The following is a 15,493-nucleotide window of genomic DNA, read 5'->3' on the forward strand; positions in this document are numbered from 1 at the left end:
TTTCCTTAAGAAGCTTTAGGTGTCTCAACGGCCTCTTCTCTCTCCCTGCTACCAGGTGGACAAGCACAAAGAGAACTTGGCAGCCATCATGATCACATACCCTTCCACCAACGGTGTGTTTGAAGAGGAGATCGGAGATGTGTGTGACCTGATACACAAACATGGAGGCCAGGTTTACTTAGATGGAGCAAATATGAATGCCCAGGTACAAAATCTCCTAGGTAGATTTATTATACCTGGGAGTGTACATTTCCTTAGAATAGAAATAGCACAGCAGTACTCATTTCAGACCATAACACAGCTTCTTCACAAGATGGGAGAAGTGTCTGGGGGAGGAGATGGGGTTTCCAGGAACAGTAATAGAAGTTAGATGGTAAGAATAGTACTCTTTGATCTGATTGTGCCCTGAAAGGTGTAAGATATATGAGTTGTTCATTGAAATTGGCTTAGTCTGCCCAATCTTTGTCAAAGACATTCTTCACAGTCATGAATAAGAATTCCTAGAACAAAAAATTGTTTACATCAATTCTTGTTTATGATGCATCACATTAAAGAAAAACAGAAAAACATATAACATGCTTTTCAATCTTGGTGAGGTAATAGGTCTTAAAATAGCATGTAAAGAGCATTTAAAACAGAGTATTCCCTTCACAGGTGGGTCTGTGTCGTCCTGGAGATTACGGCTCTGATGTCTCGCACTTAAACCTTCACAAAACCTTTTGCATTCCCCATGGAGGAGGAGGACCTGGAATGGGACCAATTGGAGTGTGAGTATCTCTTTATTAGGCTTTTCTTTAAAAAAAAAAGTTCCTTAGTGATTCTTCGTTGGCAGTTCACTGAAGTACAGCACCATGAACAGGAGAGGTGTACTGTTATTTGTAAACTTTTGTCCTTCTCCAGGATAATCATGTGCTGAGCTCATGAATGCTGAGGTTCACCTGTGCTCCCAAACCCTGACTTTCATGTTGGCCCTTTAGTGTGCGTGGTAGACCTTGGTCAGCAGTCTGTTTTGTGAGTAAATGCAGAGATGATCTGTGGACTTTGATGGCTGATACTGCGTGTAGTCCAGAACACAGAAATGGTACATGAATTACATGAATCTATCCTACAGGGCAATCGTATTCCTTTAAAAGTAATCTTACTCTTTTAAAAAAAATAATTTTGATTTGCATAGCTGCATGAATATCTGTGATAGGTTGAAAACTTAGTGCCATCCTCATTGTCCATAGTTATGTTAATAAACTTTCTGTTGAAGAAGACATAGCCCAGAATTCCTGCAGGACCATGTTTGGAAGGAGTGTGAAGAGAATCTACTGCTGAAACTGTCCAGAAATGGTAACACAGGCACACACACTGAAGTTCTAAAATAAATGTTTTTGTTTTAGGAAGAAACATTTGGCTCCCTACTTGCCTACCCACCCTGTCATCAAAATACAGCCGGAAAAGGATGCATGTCCTTTGGGTACTGTCAGTGCTGCACCTTGGGGTTCCAGTGCTATACTGCCAATTTCCTGGGTGTATATCAAGGTGTGTAGACTTTTATAAGAAGTATTAGCTGAGGGTCTGTTCCTGTTTCAGCAAGTCTGAGGACCACTTGAACTACACGAGCAGGTTTAAGAACAACACATCATAAGATGTTTGCACAGACTGAAATGCATATGACTACGCAACAGTCATAGGTTATTTTCATCTTTTGAAGCTCCTTGTTTTTTTCAGTAGGACAGTGGAGCAGCCTGTTCCCATCAATTGCAGTAGGAAAGGATGGCAGGACAATGGCTGCATCTGTGGAGCCTGCTTAATTCTTCTCTTGTCTTCTTTCTCTTGTGACAAGTGGACACAAGGCAGAAAGCTGCAGTCAGGCTTGCCCCTCCACTGTATCTGACATTGAAGTATTCGTGTTTAAAAGCTGCTTAGTAATTACTGTTCTTCCAAGAATATTTTCGGGTTTATGCTGCAGCATTGTTATAGTTGACTTGTACGTTAACATTTAACTTGCCAAAGTCTGTCTAATTGGAACTTCAATTTCAGGCAATTTTATTGAATTTGAAAAGTGAACTTAGTTTTGGCTTTGGATATGCAACTGCTTGATCATGTTCTATGTAATTTTTTAATTCCTTGCGATTTAGTGATAAGCCTTGCAAATACTTGCTTACATATCTGGAAGTAGTCAGGCAACAGAAATGAGTGTAGATTCAAATTCTGTTTGAGAAAAGGGTGGTCTGGGACTCCAAGCAACATTTAAAGCTTTCAGTGAGAGAGAAGAATTGGAATGGTGAACACAAGGGCAGTGTCATTCAGAGTACCCTGTAGCCAGTTTGATACTCTAACCCTGGAAACTTCCACTCTGAGGGAAACCAGCACTTGTGGATTTTGAAATAAGCAAATGTGAGTTGGTACAACTTCCGTGGTGGCTTTTCAGCTGTGGGTGAAAATCACTTGTGACTGTAAGCTGGTTCCTATTACAGAACATTTAAACTGTAGTAAATTTTTAAGGGGGGGTGTTTCTTCACAATGCAAAGTGCCATCTGTTTACACTGTCCCTTCTAAAGGGGCTACCTTGAATGCTGTTTTGGCTTTCTCCTTTGCCAGCTTAGCTTCTAAATGCAGCGTTAGGAAATTCAGTGACAGTTCAATTCCAGCACTGTCCTTTTACAGTGCTTTAATAGAGAAATAAGCACATCTGTGTTCATTTGGCTCTGTTCTTTGTTAATGCACAGTTTTGTCTGTGATAATGACACCAGCAAGCAAGAGTCTGAGTTGCTGAGATAATCTGTACAGATAGCACACACAGTTTTTTGGGCAGCTTTCTGGACGCTTTTTGTCTGGGATGGTGACAGGGAGCATGTGTAGTTCTTGTAAGTGTGCTTATGACATTCTTGAGCTCTGCTCACTTTTTCCTATTCTGAGGAAAAGTTTGGGTTGTTCACTTGTTGACTTTAAGCAAAAACTCTTACACAGTAAGCAGTCTCATAAGCTATGTATACCAAAGCTACTGTCAAGTAATAACCCCTGCTCTTCTGTGAGCATAGTGTGGAAAAGTATAATAGCAGTGTGAGTGCCTTAAAACTACCCAGATGCATTAAGATGCTGTTGTCTATCATGCTTGCCAGTACAAGAACACATTTAGCTTGCTTGAGAGTGTTTTTAGATCTGTTTCTTATGTTATTCCTCTTTCAGACAATGGGAGCCAAGGGTCTGAAACATGCTTCTGAGATTGCTATACTAAATGCAAACTACATGGCAAAGAGGTTAGAGAAGCACTACAAAATCCTTTTCAGAGGAGCAAGAGGCAAGTATTGGAAAATTTGTTGTTTTGGATATATCAATGTCAACATATTTGGATATATCAATATCAACAAAAATATCAACAATTTGTTGACAATTGGACAAATAAAGACAACTTCTACAAAGCTACTATTTTTCCTAGTGTAGGTGTTGGCTTGCAGTATGTTCTTTTTTAATGCTACATCACCAGCTGCATCTCAGACTTCTCTTCATGTTCTTCACAAGAAGAGCAATAACCTGCCACACTGCTTCTGTGGAGGTGTTGCAATGGAACTGAGATACTTGGGAGTAGAAGAAAAAATGCCTGTTTGTAATTAGATGAAATGATGACAAAAGATGGCGAAGTAAACCTTGGCATCAGATTGTTCTTCTTGAAGTCTAGTACCAGATCAATGAACAGTAGAAAAAGAAGCAACAAAGTTGAAACACCTCCAAAGGTCTCGTAACCAATAGCACAACAGTTTTAAGAATTGGTTTGGACCTGCACTTTCCCTTGCACACTTTCTCGGAAAACAAAACAAAAAACCAACCCAAATTTCTCTCATTTCCAGTCCTTATTCTCCTTTGTGGAACAGGGAAGAATCCCCTTGGCAATGCAGAATACTTAAGCTACATTCTTGTTCCCTGCTACGGGTGTCCCATATTCAGCAGGACAGAAGTAGTGAATAACAGATGAAAGAATTATCTGTTACAGTAGAGTAACAATCAGAGAATGCTGTTTTGCTTCTGTAAACTGAAGAGCTCCAAAGAACCTTTGAGTACAATATATATGCTCTTCAAAATATACGCCTTAAATTTAATGGACTACACCTTGGCTAAACCTGCAGGTTGCATATTAAGAGAATATATTATTTCCTCACAGAAGTGAATGGAAGTTGCAGATTTTGAAGGATTCAGCAATGAAATGGAACAAGGTTCTCCAGGATCAAGGATATAAATTTAGATAATTTGTTTGTCTTTAGCCTCTGTAAGACCAGATTTTAGCTTTACTCTGGCATAACGTGAAACTTATTATCTTGTACCTGGCTCATTCAAGATAGCCTAAGATGCAAATGGTGTTAGGGCACTGACAAATCCAATTATTTCCCCAAGTACTTGTAAATTATAGTAGCTACTTTGACTGCCCTTTCCTAGTTCTGATCTTGGAGATGAGGCCGCTTCTTAATGTGACATGGGACTCAGAGCGCCAGTCTTCAAATCCTGAGCTGTCGATCTCTCACCTGATAATTTCTCAGGTTTGAGTTTTTGCCCAAATTAATATTTTTATTTGTCTTTTTGACATGTTCTCTGCAACCCCATCAGAATAGACTGCCTGGTAGATTGCATTATTCTCCTAGTAAGTAAACATGTGTACACTTTTTCATTTACAGGTTATGTAGCCCATGAATTCATTTTGGATACAAGACCTTTCAAAAAAACAGCAAACATTGAAGCTGTAGATCTTGCTAAGAGACTTCAGGACTATGGTAATTCAAATGTATTTTTTTAAAAAATAGCAACATAAATGAGAATTTCCTAAATCATTTCTAAAGGGAGCCAGAAACATTCTTGTCCTGTGCTTATGGATGGTGAATCTAGCACATCATTTCATTAAGGGCTTAGAGAGATATTTGCATAGAGCTGCAGTAGCTACTTACAAATCTGCTGCTACCTCCCCAGTTTTGTAAACTGCCTCTTACAATTTGCAATTACATGGGTCAACCATTGCAGCAAGTGGTTTGGAGCCAAGAGCTCAATAAGATTCCAAAAAAAGGAAAAAGAAAGTAATACTTTTGAAGTAGGATAATAGGATTTTAAACACTTCCATCCTGTTACAGTTTAGGCAGTTTTGTACACATGCTCTGAAGAATCTGTTCGTGGCTACTCTTCGGCTGCTGGATAAGATGACCCATTGAACTGCTTGATCCTATGCAGCTGTGCTTCTAATGAACATACGTAAAAGCCATTTAAACCCTAACCAGTAATGCTCATCAGAGAAACAATTCAAAGCCCAGCTGTGATACAAAAACGAGCACCCTTCCTGCTCTTTGGCTGCTGTGGCCTTAAATAGCATGCACTACTGAACAGACTTTTCAGTAAGTGTGGAGGCGAGTTCCATGGGTTCCATCCTCTGCAGCCACAAAAGAAGTGTCATGAGGCTGTAACAGGCAGCAGTGCAGGAAGGGAGTCATGAGAGACCACCTTTTCTTTTTACGTTGTTTACCAGTGCAGAAATCTACACTCATCTTCCTTTGCCATTCAGCCTGTCAAGAAAATAAAGTGACAGAAAACTTCTACTGAAGTCAGCAGCAGGAACAGAAATAAAGCAGGAAAGAAGCAATACGCTTTGGGCTGAAAAGTAATGAACCAAAGAGAGCAAGTTTTAGGAGCTTTTCCTTAAATAAGTGTGTAACTTTTATTGCAAATAATACAAAGGCATTACCCTTCAGTGTTAAAAACCAAGATACTTGGAAAGTCTGTCTTACCTCTGCAGTATAATGCCAACAGTACCAATGAGCCCAGTCCTGTAAAGATTGTAGAAAGGGCTGAATTTGTGAATCAATTGCTAGCTAATGCATGTATTAACTCATAACCTATTGTCAGTGATTGATTTTTTCTTTAACAGGTTTTCATGCTCCAACCATGTCCTGGCCAGTGGCAGGGACGCTTATGATTGAACCAACAGAGTCTGAAGATAAGGCAGAGCTGGACAGATTTTGTGATGCAATGATCAGTATTCGGCAGGAAATTGCTGACATAGAGGAGGGCAGGATGGACCCCCAAATGAACCCACTAAAGGTAAGATGCTGTGTAGAACAAGTTACCAGCACCAACTTAACCCTTGAGACTTACTTGAGACTATGTGAGCCTGCTTCCTGGCCTTTCAGTACACTCAAAAACAACTATGTGCAACAGTGAACACATGAACTTCTTGAAATTTGAGTTTTTTTAGAAACTTAAAAAACATAAAAATTTGAATTTTTACTTTTTCAAGTCAGAAGCCTGGCCCCTTTGCTGACAGAGCAAAGAAAGTTATTTACACAAGCACATGAACTGTAATTTTCAAGGCCATCTCAAAGTCATGAAGGAGAGATGCTTATTTATCTGGTTTAAGAAGGGAATTGGAATGACCTTAAAACGAACAGTAAAATAAAGTCTGAATTTATTATTTTAGCAACTGCAGCACAAAATTGCTATAGGCTCAAGTTCTGTTCAACTGTTGTAATGCTGTATTGACTTCAAATGCCTAGGGTATTCAGTGAAAAGCTGGAAGGATATTCAAACCTCGGGCAGTATCTTCAGGCAAACTGAAAAATATCCAGATACTGACTTGCTTCCTGTTTTAAATCTGCCTTTTCCCCCCCCCCAGATAATGGTATTTTCACTAGCGGCTCTAGACAGTGATTATTTATATGTAGTAATGTGAAGAGGGTCCACAGGGATACATTCAACTAAGTTCAGTAATTTCATGTCCTAAACAAGTGTTTTTGCTTCTAGATGTCACCACATACTCTGAACTGTGTCACTTCTTCCAAGTGGGATCGTCCTTATTCCAGAGAAGTGGCAGCATTTCCACTGGTGAGTAAATAATGGATCCCAGTGGTGTGGTAATACATAAATGTACTTTCTGCTCTGTGCTTTTTTGGTCAGTTGAAGGTGATGTAATCTGGTAAGAAAAAAAAACAACTTCAGAGCTGTAGAAGAATGTCTGCAGAAGCGTGGCCTTAGAATCTCTGAAGATCTGCACAATCCAGGCCTGGTATTAGAATAGGCCTGTAATCAGAACTGTACTGAAGTTGCTGTGCTGAAGTTAACAAGAAAGGTGGCCTTGAGCTATTCGTGAGTCCTGAGACCAAGTAATTATGTTGTGCCAACACGCCGTGGCTGTAACAAGCTACAGCTGCTGGCAAAGCAGGTGCAGGGCCAAGAAAGATGGGGACCGGTATGGGAAAATAGGGAGTAACAAACTACAAGGCTGAAGCACAGCAACTCAATTAGCTACATGGATAGAATGCTCATTTTAGTCATGATAATTAGGGGTGTGAGAACCGCGCGCGTTTAGAGACTACTAACCAATTATTATATTTCTGCTTCACGAATATGCATGTGTATCGGCTCTATATAAGTAGTGTTAGAAACTAATAAAGTTGAGCAAGATGTGTAACTCATATTGAGCGTCTTCTTGACTGGCGAACCCTTCTTCCAACACAGAGCCATTTCTACTGTTGCTCAATTTTTATGTGTGTGAGCTCTAGAGTAGTTCCATTAGTTTTGTTTTTCAAGACAAGGAAAAAAAATCTTAAAAGTGTATACACATGAAGTGCAAACTTGGATTTCTAAATCTCAGCACTTCAGTGTTGGATATACCTATTGGAAGCAGCCCATCCTGTTCTGACACACTGCACCAGCGGCTCCCAAAACAGTCCCACATCCTGACATTCAAAGCTCTCCTCCAAAGAACTCGGATAAGGGTTTGACAAGATGCATCGTCAGGATGGGGCAAGCCACACCTATGTAAGCCTGCTGCAAACAAAGGTCAGATTGGAGCTGGGTGCATCAGATTTCTTCAGAGCACTGCATAAAACTGCTTCCACAATCTTAACAGCTAAATATATGTGAAACTAACTTTGTTCACCTAAAACTGAACCGCATCCATTTTATTGCTATGTACTGTTTCAAAGAGGAAGAATTTAATGGCACCTGGGAAGTCTGCCACCTTGTTTTATATATTCTCTAACAACTGTATTGAACAGCACAGGTCTTGGTAGTCTCCTCCACATTCCCTTGGTTCCTGTCTGTAAGCCAGTTATTCAAAGGTTCAGTTTTCTTTTATCCCATGACAACTGCTTCTTTGCAAGCATTTGTTAAGAGAACATGGTTACACTTTTTTGAAAATGTAAATACTCTTTTGCCAACTCTGTTATACATCCCTGTTAACTTTCAGGGACTGCAAATAGAATTGAAGTATGATTTCACTTCAAAAAATCCACTTCTGCAGCATTCATAATTTTTAAAACTTCTAAAGTCTGTTGCTATTATGTAGATTTGCTTTGTACAAAAATCAAAATAGCTGTTTTTTTCTTTGGTACTTAGCCATTTGTGAAGCCTGAAAGCAAGTTTTGGCCCACAATTGCTCGCATCGATGACATATATGGAGATCAACATCTGGTTTGTACCTGCCCACCAATGGAAGCCTATGAATCTCCCTTTTCTGAACAGAAGAGAGCATCTTCGTAAGACTGCTTCCAGCTGCCTGGATTTCGGAGTCCATCAGGATGGCCTTTTCCTCCCAGACCTGATAGGGGATTTATATACTATGTATATTTTGGATAATCACTGTGTTTGTTAATTGAATCACTGCTCAGTTAAAATGTAAATACAGGCAGTATGTTAGGTGTAAACAAAATGTGATTGTTCTGCAGCAGTTGATGTTAAAGTTGCCTTGATTCAGCATTTTGTCTGTTTTGTGCTAGTTCTAAAAATTAACACCCAATTTGCAAAGTGGCATGGAAGATAAGATTAAAAAAAGTAGAAAAGATGCAGATGCATAAGGCAATAGTAATGAATATTAACTGCAGGAGTAATTGTTTATATTTTGTAAAAAAAAGATGTAATTGTTTAATTTTCTTCATGTATGCCCACTAGCATTGTTAGTGTTAATATTTCTTACTGGTTTTTTTTTTACCTACCAGTGTTAGTACTCTAATAAAATTGGTCAGAATTCTAAGTGTTGTCATGTTCTGGATTTTAACACTTCAGCTAGATTTGTTGCACAGAGCAGTATGAAATTATGAAGCTTAAGTTCTGATTTGTCAGAACTGCCAGGGCAGTAACAAGGCAAATACGGGCAGAGATTAATAGTTAAGTAAATCTGATTTTTTTTAATGAGCTAGAATGATGTTTTGCTGAGCATTAACAAACATAACTTTTTCTCTGTAGCACATCAGTTTTTTCTTGTGGTTCCACCTAATTCTCTTGTTCCAGATAAGGCACAGAGGCACCTTTTCTAACGGGCTGCTTAGTACAAGTTAGAGCTTGTCTAACAAAGTATTCCCCTTCCACAGTTTCTCATTTTGGATACTGGCTTTGGTTTGTACAGTGCACACAGCTTGCCTTGCTTTGTCATGCAAGTCTACAGCTTGTGTAAAAACCGATTCACAGCTTTAGCCCTGGCCCTCCAAGAATACTAACAGCACCCCGAGACCAGAGCCCTACTGCTACAATGCCACATCCGATCACTCAGTCGCCAGCACGCAGACCTTGAACAGGAACCTCTTCTTACCTGTTCTGAGTCAAATTTATATAAACCCAGTCCTCTCACCAGTTACACTGGCAAACCATGCGTGTTGCAACTGCATTTGAAAGGAAGCTGAGAGTGGGTCTGTGCAGATTAATTAGTGTTTGATGGAAGTGAGCGCCCCTGTAGAGACAAACTCAGTCAGGCACAAGAAGCAGGCTTTTGGTGAATGGGGAAGTAGGTACTGGGGCAACACCCAGCAGTGGGGGAAGGCTGCGCAGTTCTGGACTTTACAACCAGCAACCACTCGACCACTTTTTTAAGGTCTACATGCACACATGCCTGGGAGCTTTCTCTGAAGTAACACAGATGAGGTGCACTATTTTAAGTACTGTAATTTTGTGTCCTTTATAATGAAAGTTTTGGGACTGCAGCTTTTTCATTACCTACCTTACAACTTTAATGGAGGCTTTAATTACACAAAGAGACTGCAGATGACAGGAGACCGGAATAGATTTCATTAAAGGAAGGTTAGGCCAGATACAGTTTTGACGTGAACAGCTGCACCCAGGTCCTAAAACATCTAAATATATAGTGAAGAAAATCAGAATTTTATACTCTAGAATTTACTATTGAAAAGAGCATCTTTCATTACCTACTGATAATAGCAGTAAGGGTGTAAAGAATTGTGAAAAACCACTGCAAACTTGTATGTGAGGAAGGGACAGTCTTTCTATGGTGCCAATCTAACTCCACACAGCCTTGTCATGTCAAGCTACTTTGTTTGCTAAAGGCAGCTGCATGTTGCTGGATTGTGTCTGTCACTTAAAAGACATATTAAAAAATCGGTTTACGTATTCTTGTATTAAGAAGAGAACTTACCATTGTTGACCTCAAACTGGCAAATTCATATCAATTAACTGGTAAAAGCTATCAAATGGAAAAAAGCATTAAAAGCTATAAAATATTTTACAGCACTCAACTACAAAGTAAAAAGCCACAAATCCTATATGCTTACTGCACAGATGCAATGATTGTTATGAAGGTAAAATTACATCTGCTTTCCCCATAAAATACTGAGCTACTGTTTTGCAAAACAAGTTCAACAGGATATAAGAATCTGTCTACAGCTCTTTTAAACTGTATGCTTAACACTAATGCCAATTCACCTACCGGACAAAGGCTGAACCCTCATTCCAGTAAGCACAGAAAAAGCTGAGTAATTACATCTTTCAAATCTGTTCAGCAACACCTTTTTTTGATATATGAGGGGTAGTACCAGCATTAGGTATTTTGGATGCAACTGAAAACCTAAGTAGAATGTGAGGGAGACTGGGGGGAGGGAGTGAAGTTACGTACTTCCAATGAGGTGAATAAGCCACAAAGCTAACTTTCAGCCACAAGAAACAGCGCTGCCACGTACATCTCGATGACTGATTCATCACCACACCACGGGTATGGGCAAGACCTTAAGTTACTGAGAATGACACATGTACTTCCATATATACTTCTATATATGCCTACTTTGCAGGTTACAGGCTGTCAGTGCAGTCCCATCCCACTGTGGGAATCTGCCTAATGGCTGTGTGGGGCACCCAGAGCTCCCAGCTGCACCGAGCTGGCTCTGGCAGCAACACTGCCAACACCAGCAGGGCACGAAGGGATGCCTCTCACTCTGGTACACGGACTGAGCACTAACAAGCTTCTTCAAATGCTCAGCAGAGACCAGAGCAGCTACGTGACAGCTGCTGCCCTACAGTAAGTGTGAGGCCATGGATATTGATGTCAGGCTGGGTTTTTTTTCTTAATTAACAATGTTTTTTTCATTGTGAAATGAGCTAAGGAATATAAAGCCTCATGTCTGAAAAATAAGAAGCCCACCCAAAAGAAAGCATTTAATAAACTGGAAAAAAAATCCTATTAAAATGTTATAATTTAAATAAGTGGATAATAGTAAAAACAACATTAGCAACTTTTCTGAATCATAAAATATTTAATAAGGTATATTTTGGGGGGGGATATATTGTATATAAAATTTCAGATCACAATATGAAGCGATTTGAACCCTCTCCAAGCTAGCACTGCCTTCAATGCTGTGTAGATGTATTGCCACTGATACAAGACCTACTAAAAGCATACAGTTTAACTAATACAGAAGTGGCTTTTTAATATGAAATATTTTTTACACAACTAGAGTGTCTTGAATACCCTCTTTAAGTGCAAAAAACACAGATCACTTCACACTAATGCAGCAACAATGCATTCATATTGTTCTCATTAGTCATTAGTAGTCAACTTGCATAAGATACAAGAAAAGCACAATGAAGCTCACAAAAATAGACTAAAAATCAGCCTGTTCTTGCAAAAAAATACAGCATAACAGAAGAAAAAGACAAAAAAGGATTATGCACACCACAGAATTTGCTGTTCTTTAATCCAGCTGGTTTAAGTGCTGTTTCTGGTTTTTTTGCTGTTTTTTGTTTTGGTTTGGGTTTTTTTTTTTTTTGTAAATCAAACCACATGGACCAGGCACAACTAATATTCAGGAGGCAGTGTGTAGCTAAAACTTAACTAACTTTTTGTCATCCCCACAATTTATTTTCCTCTGTCCTGAGGTAGTTACAAAAAAAACAAATCATAAATTAAGCATCAGCTAGGCCAGTAAGAGCTGAGGCTTTTTTTTTTTTTTCTCCTTTAAAAACTATTTGTTAACTGGCCAAAACTACCCTTGATGTTAAAAGACAGCTAAGAATTGGAGTTCTCACTACACCAAAAAGATGGCTATGAGGGGAAGAGGGTTAGCTGCTTCAAAATGTGACAAGATATTGAGTCCCATCAAGCTGGCTGGTCCACTGTTGAATTTCCCATGTTTATTCTCCTTTACTGTCTATAAAGTCACTGGGAGAAGTACGGAAGGATCTGAGCACATCATCGTCCTTTACTGTAACCAGGGAAGAACTGGTCCAGTAGTGTCTGCAGTATCTTGTTGGGAACCATGGTGTAGCCCTTTCCCAGGTCATAGCGGCAGGCAGGGCAGGTGAAGACTTCAGCTCTGAAGGAGCGCTGTAAACAACTCTAGGACACACAAAGACAGAGAAGTCAACTGTGAGAACTTTGTTTGACTCCTCAACCAGCAAAAACTGAAGAATCACTATAAACCAAAGATGCAATCTGCTCTACCACCAGAAAATAGGAAGTCATTACCAAGCCCTGTGGCGCCTGCCTCTGCCTCTACGACTAAAATGTCCTGACAAGTGAACTGCTTCCTGCTGGGATACGAAACATTGAGCTTGGGAGGAATTAAACCAAATCACTACTGAGATTTCCCCTTAATTCCCACAAGTGCCTTCCTGTGAACCAAAGCAACGTCTGTAGCTTCCTTCTAGCTTCACGGTTAGATTGCTACAGTCTTCCAGACTTTCATTTCAAGAGGAAGGTGAGTATACCAGGTATACAGTTTATGTAATAATCATCTACATCTACCTCATCAGATGAGATTCTGTAAGCTTTAAAGGCGTACGCAGAATCATACAGTCTCTAACACATTATCATCAGTGCTGCCCTCCTTACTAGGTTACTACAGGCTGCAGAGAGACCAAGCATCTCAGCTGAGTATCAGAAATTTATCAGGGCAGATCTGTACCCAAACAGCGACAGCATCTTCCTACCAAACTGTTCCTTACATCTTTAACTGGATGTTATTTTGTATTCACAAATAAAGCTTTCTCTTCTCCATGGTCTTCCAATTTCCATAATTCTAATTATTAACCCTTTCACAACAGTTTTTATGTTTTTAAGGAGCCATAATCATTCTATGTCTGCAGGCCATCCATAACAACACAGTGATTTTTACTGGAGTGATACATACCTTCTTGAACAGCAAACCTGCACTATCAGATACTGTACTAGGATGGTAATAGTTTGAATCCTTTCAGGCTCTCAGGCAGAAACACCAGGTATGGCAGGCACAGTTCGGACAGGCACAATTCAGCACATGATTCCGTACACACTAGTACTACAAAAATTAACTCTAGTACAAATTGGATTCCATACTCCTTATATTATATCCAAGCAATTGAGATTTTAAGATATGTGTCATAAACTGACTTCTGTGGCCCTCCTACCACAGACAAACACCACCAAGAATTTGAAATAACAAGATAACGTAACTTACTCCAAGTAAGACCAAATAATTTTCTTGTATTCTCCCTGCATCCTTTCAACCACTCCTTTAATAATAACAACAACACAATTGTGCAACACAATTATAAAATCTGGTTTTATTCCTTAACTATGTAAAAAAAAATAATTATTGTTACTGTACCAACATCTAGCTCCTAGACCAAACCAATTCCTGTTGTAATTCTACCGATCACAAAGGAATGCCAGCAATGGTAACATTCACTCATTATGTCTATCAGGAACAATCCTAAATGTACTTCCATGCTTTATTACACAAAAATACGGTTACACAGCAATCACCAAATGCAAACTTGTTGCATATTTTTGCTCAGAATGTTAGGCAACAATTATTGTCTTCCTACAAAACACACGGCTTTGGCGACTGGTGTTTCGGATCCAAGCAAACAGCCCAGAGCAAGACTGAGTTTATTCTTACTTTACAGACGTTGTGGAGGCACTCTGTTGTCACTGGCTGGTAAACCAGCTCCTGGCAGCAGACACACATAAAGGATTGTTCCAGTTTCTTCAGAAAATTCTAGTGTCGGGCAAAGGAATAAAAAAGACAAGCACTATTACAGCTCTCATAAATGTCACTTATTTACATAAAAGACAATGAACTTCCAGAAGTTAAGTCCTCCATATCCATGAGTGCAGCTTTCTAAAGGTAATTAGAAAGCAGGTCCATAACTGCTTCATTTCCCTGCTCTTCCACAAATCAGAGAACTAATGTTTTAAAGATTATTTACTTGTTTGTATGAGTATTGTTATAAACAAAACGAAACAGACTGGAGGGCCCCTCATGCCTGATTCTTAACATAGGTCAGAAAATTTAGTAATTATGTTTGTTAACTGCTGCTAGAAATTTGCATGTCCCTGAAAGATCTCTGCCTCTGGAACCATATGGAAATCTTATCAAAATTATCAGTAAGAATCTGTAGAAGAATGACCTCTCAGTAACTCAGCTACTTTTAAATTATTGTTTTCTCCTTTTTACAGACACATATCTCTATTGCCTGTCATCCTGCACAATTTTAAGAGCTGGAATTCCTTCTAGTCATTACAGACACTGGACAGAAGACAGGTAACAGTGTGTAACTTTACACGGTTCCTACCCAGTAACAACTGCAAGAGCATTACAGCAAAAACTACTATTATGAGTAGAAGAACAGGGAGTTATAGGTGCTTTTTCTGTTACAGACACACCATGAATAGCTACTGGCAACTCTCACATAAACTAATTATGTATGTCCATTTTTAGATATCCACTTTGCAACCAATTGCTTTGGTTTTCACTGAGCTGAGTTTTATTAAGTTATTTTGACTTCTTAGTACCTTGATTTCTTCTACAAAACAGCTAAAATAACCATGACCTTGACATCTATAAGACTAATTACCATTGTAAGACATAATATTTTAGGAGACGCTCCTTTTGTGGACTTTTTTTTATGCAAGTGTCTATAGTCTCTTCAATCTTGAGCTACCCTTGCTATTTTCTTGACATTTAGGGGAAGGAATGTATTTTCTCTCTTACTTAAGGTTCCCTCTTGACAAAATGGGATAATCTAGATTTGGATTAAAGTATTTTCATTTCATATCTAAATCTGAAGATGACAGTACTTCTATACTCTGTTTAAACAAAGCTAGCAAGCTGTATTTTCTGTTTCTTTCTAAACAAAAAGTAGTGACTAAAATTATCTTCCTGTCTGATTTCTCACATCAGCACAGCACAAAAAAATATTTGTAATTTCAGAGAAAACATGCTCCCTTCAAAAATGAAAATAAAAAGAAAGGCCACTTCTAACTTCAAAA

At 39.1% G+C, this 15,493-nt stretch overlaps 2 protein-coding genes across 5 annotated transcripts in view; one reads left to right on the forward strand and one right to left on the reverse strand.

The window, feature by feature from the left end:
• GLDC (glycine decarboxylase) overlaps positions 1-8,992 on the forward strand; it is a 52,151-nt gene extending 43,159 nt beyond the window's left edge. Inside the window, exons 18-25 of the mRNA XM_056325138.1 lie at positions 56-205; positions 655-767; positions 1,386-1,527; positions 3,178-3,289; positions 4,656-4,751; positions 5,891-6,063; positions 6,763-6,843; positions 8,359-8,992. Of these exons, the coding sequence (XP_056181113.1) occupies positions 56-205; positions 655-767; positions 1,386-1,527; positions 3,178-3,289; positions 4,656-4,751; positions 5,891-6,063; positions 6,763-6,843; positions 8,359-8,502 (1,011 nt within the window). The 3' untranslated portion in view covers positions 8,503-8,992. The remainder of the gene's footprint in view (positions 1-55; positions 206-654; positions 768-1,385; positions 1,528-3,177; positions 3,290-4,655; positions 4,752-5,890; positions 6,064-6,762; positions 6,844-8,358) is intronic.
• A 3,183-nt stretch (positions 8,993-12,175) lies between these two features.
• UHRF2 (ubiquitin like with PHD and ring finger domains 2) overlaps positions 12,176-15,493 on the reverse strand; it is a 96,831-nt gene continuing 93,513 nt past the window's right edge. For all 4 annotated transcript variants that reach the window (XM_056325140.1, XM_056325139.1, XM_056325142.1 and 1 more), the window contains 2 exons: positions 14,121-14,219; positions 12,176-12,577 (listed from right to left, as the gene is read on the reverse strand). In XM_056325140.1, the coding sequence (XP_056181115.1) occupies positions 12,431-12,577; positions 14,121-14,219 (246 nt within the window). In that variant the 3' untranslated portion in view covers positions 12,176-12,430. The remainder of the gene's footprint in view (positions 12,578-14,120; positions 14,220-15,493) is intronic.

This window comes from Falco biarmicus, chromosome Z (assembly GCF_023638135.1).
Source record: "Falco biarmicus isolate bFalBia1 chromosome Z, bFalBia1.pri, whole genome shotgun sequence".
NCBI lineage: Eukaryota > Metazoa > Chordata > Aves > Falconiformes > Falconidae > Falco > Falco biarmicus.